The sequence below is a fragment of the Populus euphratica genome, unplaced genomic scaffold (genome assembly GCF_000495115.2).
Source record: "Populus euphratica unplaced genomic scaffold, PopEup_1.0 scaffold14.1, whole genome shotgun sequence".
NCBI lineage: Eukaryota > Viridiplantae > Streptophyta > Magnoliopsida > Malpighiales > Salicaceae > Populus > Populus euphratica.
Window position 1 is genome coordinate 1,753,349 of NW_011499876.1, and position 8,594 is coordinate 1,761,942.

At 30.9% G+C, this 8,594-nt stretch overlaps 2 protein-coding genes across 2 annotated transcripts in view; both read left to right on the forward strand.

The window, feature by feature from the left end:
- LOC105128493 ((+)-neomenthol dehydrogenase-like) overlaps positions 1-1,553 on the forward strand; it is a 9,733-nt gene extending 8,180 nt beyond the window's left edge. Inside the window, exons 2-5 of the mRNA XM_011030201.1 lie at positions 201-444; positions 548-622; positions 748-930; positions 1,044-1,553. Coding sequence (XP_011028503.1) covers positions 201-444; positions 548-622; positions 748-930; positions 1,044-1,424 — 883 coding nt within the window. The 3' untranslated portion in view covers positions 1,425-1,553. The remainder of the gene's footprint in view (positions 1-200; positions 445-547; positions 623-747; positions 931-1,043) is intronic.
- A 4,188-nt stretch (positions 1,554-5,741) lies between these two features.
- On the forward strand, positions 5,742-7,331 carry LOC105128492 ((+)-neomenthol dehydrogenase-like). The gene is made up of 5 exons (XM_011030200.1): positions 5,742-5,826; positions 5,940-6,183; positions 6,288-6,362; positions 6,500-6,682; positions 6,802-7,331. Exons 1-5 carry the CDS (start codon positions 5,801-5,803, stop codon positions 7,183-7,185), a joined length of 912 nt encoding a protein of 303 aa, XP_011028502.1. The 5' UTR covers positions 5,742-5,800; the 3' UTR covers positions 7,186-7,331.
- The last annotated feature ends 1,263 nt before the right edge of the window (positions 7,332-8,594 follow it).

An 8,594-nucleotide genomic window follows, 5' to 3' on the forward strand; every position in this document is an offset into this window, starting at 1 on the left:
TCTATAAATTGTCCCAACAATTATCCCGGTAGCATCACACAATCTGAAGCTCTCGCCAACAATGGCAGAAGTACTTCCAACCAAAAGGCACTTCTTTATTACGAAACCTCTCCTCTGCAACATGTGTTGACTCGAAAAGTATACTCACAAACTTCATATTCTAATACCTTTCTTTCTTTTCTTTTTTTATGAAATTTCAGGATTGCAGTCGTTACGGGTGCAAATAAAGGGATTGGTTTAGAGATTTGCAGGCAGCTGGCATCTAAAGGGGTCCTGGTGGTTTTAACAGCTAGAGATGAGGAGAGGGGTCTTGAAGCTGTCAAGAGCCTCAAAGTTTCAGGTTTTTCTGATGTAGTTTTCCATCAACTTGATGTGGTGGACGATCTCAGTATTGCTTCCTTGGCCAATTTCATCATAAACCAATTCGGAAGGCTTGATATATTAGTAATACACTCATTTCCTTCCAAAGATTTCTTTTGTCTTGATAAATGTATATTGTGACTGTAACTTGTCTTCAGATTCTAATATGTTTAGGCAACCGCAACAGGTGAACAATGCAGGCGTTCTTGGAAGCGGAGTTAAAGCAGAAGACAGGAAGAACTTTAGATATACTGTTGAAGATGTAAGTCTCTCAAAGTGATATGATCTTATAAATGTCGTTGATAACGATTATAATTAAAGAAATAAAGAAAAGACAAGTATATGTTTTCAATTTCTAACGTTTTTCTGTATTGGAGTATTGATCAGATTACAGGTCCATATGCTGTATCACAAAAAAAATTTGTGAACCAAACTTATGAAATAACAGTCAGTTGCCTGAAAACTAATTATTACGGAACCAAGCACCTAACTGAAGCGTTAATTCCTATCCTTGAGCAATCCAGTTCTGCAAGAATAGTCAATGTCTCCTCCACCCTGGGGAAGCTTAAGGTAAACACGCCATATCCATCTCTTTCAGGCAGTAGACATAGTTTCATTATCATATTCCAATCAGCATACATATATATGGATAAGTTCGCGGCCGAAATTTGTTTCTCCTGCAGTTTATTCCTAATGAAAAAGCCAAAAAGGAGCTAGGTGATGTTGATGGCGTTACAGAAGAAAAGGTTGAGAAGCTGGTGGAAGATTTCCTGGAGGATGTTAAGAGTGATTTAGTGGAAACCAAACGTTGGCCTACCCTTTTTTCAGCTTATATAGTGTCCAAGGCTGCTCTTAATGCCTACACAAGGATTTTGGCGAAGAAGTACCCCAAAATTGCAACCAACGCAGTCTGTCCAGGTTTTACTAGCACAGACATCAATGATAGCACTGGGATTTTCACTACTGAAGAAGCTGCACGAGGTCCTGTTATGCTGGCTCTGATGCCTGATCATCAGCGCCCTTCTGGCTGCTTCTTTTTTCAGACAGAAATGTCAACTTTTTGAATGATATCGACCAATGTACTTGCGGTGTATGCATGTTATGTACTAAGAGAATAAAGGTGGGGAGAGCTATTCTTATCCTATATCTCCGCGCGAAAGTTTTATAAATGATGGGATATTTCACCACACAAAGTTGATGTATGCTTCGAGTTTTAATTGACTGGTATATAAAAGAAGCAATTATTTCTCTTTTAATCATTTTAATTTTCTTCTGGATTGTATTTAAGCAACCTATCACTTGAATGCCCATTTCAGTTGGAATTTGCAGTTGTGGAAGCGTGCTTATCTTGACAACTCAATATTTCAATGAGGAATTATCAAAATTTGTTTTCTCCTCCAGTTTATTCCTCGAAAAAAGCCAAAAGGAGCTAGGTGATGCTGATGGCCTCACTGAAGAAAAGGTTGAGAAGCTGGCGGAAGAGTTCTGGAGGATATTGTTGAGAATGATTTAGTGGAAACCAAACATTGGCCTACCCTTTTTCAGCTTATATTGTTTCGAAGGCTGGCCTACCCTTTTTCAGCTTATATTGTTCCAAATACTGTGTAGGAAATCTCATGGGAAGAGCCAATAGGAAAGTGAAAAGAAAAAGAAATTTGAGTTTCATCCCCTTTATTTTTATAGGTTTAAAGGCACTTTGAAGAGCTAAAACAATATTTTTATGATGGAGAGCTATTCTTAGTCAAAAGAGCTAAAATTTTGTTTAATATATTGAATGGTATAATGCACTAAGAGAATAAGGGTGGGGAGAGCTATTCATATTCGATATCTCCATGCTGAATTTCTAATTAACGATGGGATATTTTGCCGCATAAAGCTTCCGTTTGTTTATGTAGTTATTTTTCATATTTGAAAAAACTACGGTCAAATAATTATTTAGCAAATATAAAAATATAATTTATTTTATATAGGGCTCATGTCATTGTATATTGTGTTTAATATATAAAAAAAATAAAAGCAACTTTATGCTGTTTTTAAAAAAAACCAGTGAATTTTAATTTACTCATACGAATTCACACGTGAATAATAATTATTTTAGTAATAAATTAATACAATAAATTAATTTCACTCATATTGTTCATATAAACATGAATAATAATTTTGTTTTTTATTTTTTTAAATCTAGTTTATGATGAATTAAATTTACTTGTATTATAATTATAATTTTATTTTTAATAATATTTTATCTAATTTTATTGCATGCTCAAAAAATCATGGAAATCGTAGTTTTTATCAGATAAATTTTGTACATAATGAAATTGTAGATAATTTAATAGAACAAAAAAAAATATTTTATATAAAATATTATTTATTTTATAATATAATAGTAGCAGTTAAATACACAATATTTAAATTTAAAATTATTAATATATATATATATATATATTATTTATTTGAAAAATACTCTTAACTAAACACATCAAATTACTTTTTATTTAACCATAATTTTAATTAAATATATATAAATATCAAACTCATTATAATTAAAAATATTTTTTATAAAATATATTTTTTTAAATCCCAACTATAAAAATTATTACAATAAAAAAAATACAATAAAAGTCCAAGTTGATGGATGCTTCAAGTTTCAATTGAGTACTGGGCATCACTGACATGTCAAGGAAACAACTATTTCTTCTCTATAATATCACCCGAGTGTTTATCGATCTCAGTTGGAATTTGCTGTTTTGGAAGTGTTCTTTATCTTCACAACTCTATATTTCTAAAAGCACTCCCCGCCACGTGATATAAGCAAAAGGTAATGGTGCAATAATAAAACAGAAAATACATAAATTCTAATTAGTAAAAACAATTATAGATATGAAATATAGATTCATAATTTTATTATATTTTTAAAATAAATATATAGTAGTTGCATCCTCAAAAGAGTTACAAGACCTTTAAACAAATGATAAATCTCTACCTCTACTAAAAAACAACTTAAAGAAGATTAAAATAAAATCTAAATAAAAATAATAAATCCAAAAAATCATAAAAAAAAAATAAAATAAAATTAGCCTCAACAACAACTTCTAGATCTAATTTTGAGAGATTTAATGGTCTAATAAATGACAGAGTGTCTTTTAATAGAAAACTTTTTCTTATAAATTCACTCAAAAAAATTTTAATTTGAACTAAAAATTGGATATCTTATTATCATAATTTTAAACTTCTAACCTACTCTAATGCTGTTATACCTCCTTTTGATACTCAAATGGTTCAATAGTCCATATATAAGCATATGTTAGGAAATTGAAATAATCTTTTTAGATCATATCACCATCTAGTTATGTCAGATCTACACCCAAATAGTAATAATCTTCAGCTTTTACAAGCCCGGTTACATTATTTTCCCCGGGGTAAAGAAAACTCATCCTCAAATTTTGTGCTTTTTCTAAATAAGATATCAAGTGTTGAACATTAAAAACATCAAAAGTTTACAGATGGATAGGAAAGCAAGGTCTATAAACATTTATCTTTTACAACACCTTACAAGGTCATACCTTCATTTATTTCAGCATATTGTACTTCCCTATTAGAACCCTGTCACGAGAACGTACTATTATACTAAATTACTACGCTCAAACACCACTCTCATATGATGAGTATTAGTCAGGGCCTTATACTTGGCATATTGTTAGCTTGGATGCTTAGTCATTTGATATGAGAAACATGCATCAACTTCAATATTCTTGAAGGGTTTTTTTCATAAATAATCTCTAATGAATTGAATTGGATATTATGATTTTGAGATACATTATAAGCAAATTTTACTTATGACAATGTCATATCCAATTGTTTTGGCTTGCCTCCCACTAAACTTCACAACAAGTTGTCAAGGCTATGGTTAACCAACTTAGTTTGTTTATCTGTACGACGATGATATATACCACTAAATTTCAGTTGAACTTTTCTCCAAAGATCTTTAAAAGTTATTTATAAACTTCACATTTTTATCTGAAGTGATAGATCTAAAAATATCATGTAAACAAACCACACCATTGAAGGAAAGGTGGACTATCAAGGACACATTTATGGTTTTTCAACAAATTATGAAATGAATCATCTTTGAGAATTTATTCATAATAATAATAATAAAATTCATGGTTCATTAGTTATGGGCTAAGCCCAAAATAAAATCCATACTAATATCCAACTAATATTGGAGTATATGGTCCAACATTTAATAAGGCTCCCTTAAACCTCTAACACATTTTCTTGTAAAACTGAATACCTAGCCTGATAGTTTATGTTGTTACTCACTTTTAACCTTAAAGAAAAATCAAGAAAAGAAAAAAATAAAAAAGAAATCCAAAACATAAGAGGATATACAAGAAAAAAGCTTATAAGATTGTCTAAGTTGGGAGTGAAAGATCAAAATAACAAGTGAAAACGTTGAAGGACAAAAATGTATAAGATTAACAAATTAGTAACTCAATTCAGATTGACAAAGGGTTACATTAGTGAAAATATTTTTATTTAAGATAAAGAAATCAAATTTAAATAGATAAGGAATCAAAAAGAATTTTGAAAGGCTTAATTAATCTTATTGTGAACTTGATTGCAAGGAAAATAAATTTTTAAAGTCAATTTAGATATTAATTAAAAAAATTAAAGTCTAAGAACTTAATTGATTTTTTAGGAGGTTTAATTAGATGAATCAATAGTTTAATTGTAAGAATATTAAGTTATACTTATTTGATGCGACAAATCTCAAAACAAATTTCTATTGGAAGAATCTATAAAAACATAAAAATAAATTATATATACTATATAAAATTACTAAGAAAATAATATTTTAAAAACAGATTAAAAAATGAATAGATTTATTTTTTTTTGATGTGGTGAATATAAAAAAAAATTAAACTAGAACATAAATGCTAATAAAGTGAGTGTTGGGGTGGTTAAATTTATGATAATAAAAATTTAATTTTTGATAAAATATAAAGGGGTGATGCGTGCTATTTTTTAAAATAAAAAATAAAAGAAAAAGAAATAAATAGAGATACAGAAAAGAGGTTGTTTACAAGTTATAATTTAAATATTATCTTTAAATTTATTAACATGTATTAGTAACAAGTATATTTTGTTGGTGATTGTTTTTATAATGATAACACATTTTTTTTCGGTCATCCTTTTATTTTCAATTGTATTTTTTTAAGTTTTCCCGCCAAATATCTGCATCGAACAATCTTGCGTGAGCGAACATCTGGGACCCCTTGGCTCTCTTGAGGTCACCGCATACGTGGGAACCAAAAGTGGTCATAGCTTACGTGACCTCTCTCTTGTTACTTGTCATCTTCTTAGCTATTATGGATATCTATAAATTGTCCCAACAATTATCCCGGTAGCATCACACAATCTGAAGCTCTCGCCAACAATGGCAGAAGTACTTCCAACCAAAAGGCACTTCTTTATTACGAAACCTCTCCTCTGCAACATGTGTTGACTCGAAAAGTATACTCACAAACTTCATATTCTAATACCTTTCTTTCTTTTCTTTTTTTATGAAATTTCAGGATTGCAGTCGTTACGGGTGCAAATAAAGGGATTGGTTTAGAGATTTGCAGGCAGCTGGCATCTAAAGGGGTCCTGGTGGTTTTAACAGCTAGAGATGAGGAGAGGGGTCTTGAAGCTGTCAAGAGCCTCAAAGTTTCAGGTTTTTCTGATGTAGTTTTCCATCAACTTGATGTGGTGGACGATCTCAGTATTGCTTCCTTGGCCAATTTCATCAGAAACCAATTCGGAAGGCTTGATATATTGGTAATCTTCTCAATTCCTTCCAAGGAGTTCTTTACTTCTTGATAAATTTATATTGTTCCTGGCACTTGTCTACAAATTCTAATATGTTTAGGAAACCGCGACAGGTGAACAATGCAGGCATTGCTGGAACAGAAATTAAAGAAGATGACTGGAAGAAGTTAAGATTAGGTGTTGAAGATGTAAGTCTCTCAAAGTAATACTATCTTCTTATAAATTTCGTTGACATTGATGATAATGGAATTCTGAACTTGGAAAAAAAATACAGGTATATATGTTTTCAATCTCTAACGTTTTGCTTTATTGGATTATTGATCAGATTATAGGTGTAAATGCTGCATCGCAAAGAAAACTTATGAAGCAAACTTATGAAATGTCAATTAGTTGCCTGAGAACAAATTATTTTGGAATCAAGCACCTAACTGAAGCATTAATTACTATCCTTGAACAATCCAATTCTGCAAGAATAGTCAATGTCTCCTCCTCCTTCGGGAAGCTAAAGGTAAACACGCCATATATATCCATCTCTTTCAGGCAGTAGATATAGTTTCATTATCATATTCCAATCAGCATACATATATATATGGAAAAGTTCACTACCAAAATTTGTTTCTCCTGCAGTTTATTCCTAATGAAAAAGCCAGAAAGGAGCTAGGTGACGTTGATGGCTTTACAGAAGAAAAGGTTGAGAAGCTGGTGGAAGAGTTCCTGGAGGATTTTAAGAATGATTTACTGGAAACCAAACGTTGGCCAACCCTTTTTTCAGCTTATATAGTGTCCAAGGCTGCTCTTAATGCCTACACGAGGATTTTGGCGAAGAAGCACCCCAAAATTGCAACCAACGCAGTCTGTCCAGGTTTTACTAGCACAGACATCAATGATAACACTGGGATTTTCACTACTGAAGAAGGTGCAAGAGGTCCTGTTATGCTGGCTCTGATGACTGATCATCAGCGCCCTTCTGGCTGCTTCTTTTTTCAGACGGAAATGTCAACTTTTGAATGATATAAACGAATGTACTTGCAATGTATGCATGTTATGTACTAAGAGAATGAAGGTGGGGGACGGGCCATCACTGATATGTAAAAGAATCAATTAGTTATTTCTCTGTAAATCATTTCTTCTTTAAGCAATGATTTTAGGATTTTGTGGGGGCATTTTGTTAAAAAATAATATAAATTGTTTTTTGAGATTTCATCCGAAATTTTAAATTATTAGATTAAAATGATTTTTTAACATAATATTAAAATTTTTATAACTAAGCGGTTATATGTCTGAATTTCACTATTTTTATATATTTAATAAAAATTAAGTATAAAATAATATGAATCTGTGTAAATTTTAAATTTAAAAGGTTTTTACTTGAAATGATATGTTAAAAAATAATATAAATTATATCTTAAAATTTTACCTAATAATTTATTAAACTAAAATGATTCTTTTGAATACCATTTCAGTTGGAATTTGCAAGTGTATATATATACACTAATCCTAGTACATGAAAAATAACAGGATAATTATATAAACCTTTCCTTTCGAATGCCTGATAATTATATATAGCTAATTAAGAGATTACAATCAATGCAGTGAACAAAAGCAGAGTATGTGCATGTAAGGTTTTATACTGACAACAAGTGGGGATTGGGTTGAGGTTCCATACAACTTAGAATTCTATCGACAATCTGCCCCATTTCTGGTCTCCCTTCGGAATTCTCTAGTAGAGCCAAATTGGCTACATGGATCAATACACTTAACTGCTCCAAATTCGCATTCCCGTTAAGTTTTGGATCCAGTAGATTAGCCCAAACTTCTACATCATCACTCTTCCTCCACTCCTCGGTCCATTCAGCAAGCGTCACAGAACCTTGTATTGATTTGAGGCCTGTGATGAGCTCAAGTAGTAGCACCCCGTAGCTATAAACATCAATCTTGGGTGTTGCGAGGCCTTTATTGTGGTAGTTGATGTCAATGTAACCAAAAGAGCCCTCGATGGTAGTTGGAGAAGCACCAGGAGTGGTGCTAGTTTCTAAGTCATGTTTTTTTAGCCTAACTTATACATATGTTTGATTAATTTTATAAATATTAAAGTTATTGATGGATTGAGAATATATTAATTATATTATGGGTATTTTTAAAAAAAATTATTAAATAAAAAATAAATATTACACATATAATTACTAGCAAAATAATTAAAAATATTAGTATTTGATTATTCGTTAATAAAATAACCCAGCTAAAAGACCAAAGTCTCTTATTTCATAATAGACATGTTTTTTTTTTCTTTTATAAAAAATATCATCATTCTTTTTTTTCTTCTTTTCTCTCTGTTTCCACATATAAGTATGTCTTCTCCTCTTTTTTTTTTTTTTTTTTCTTCTTTTTTTATTTGCCCAAACAAAATACAAACCCATAAA

Excerpts from the sequence above, each read along its gene's own strand:
- LOC105128492 (XM_011030200.1), top strand. The coding sequence starts at position 5,801 with ATGGCAGAAGTACTTCCAACCAAAAG. Across the intron at positions 6,363-6,499 it reads TAAGATTAGGTGTTGAAGAT|ATTATAGGTGTAAATGCTGC; the intron begins GTAAGTCTCTCA and ends ATTATTGATCAG. Across the intron at positions 6,683-6,801 it reads CCTCCTTCGGGAAGCTAAAG|TTTATTCCTAATGAAAAAGC; the intron begins GTAAACACGCCA and ends TTTCTCCTGCAG.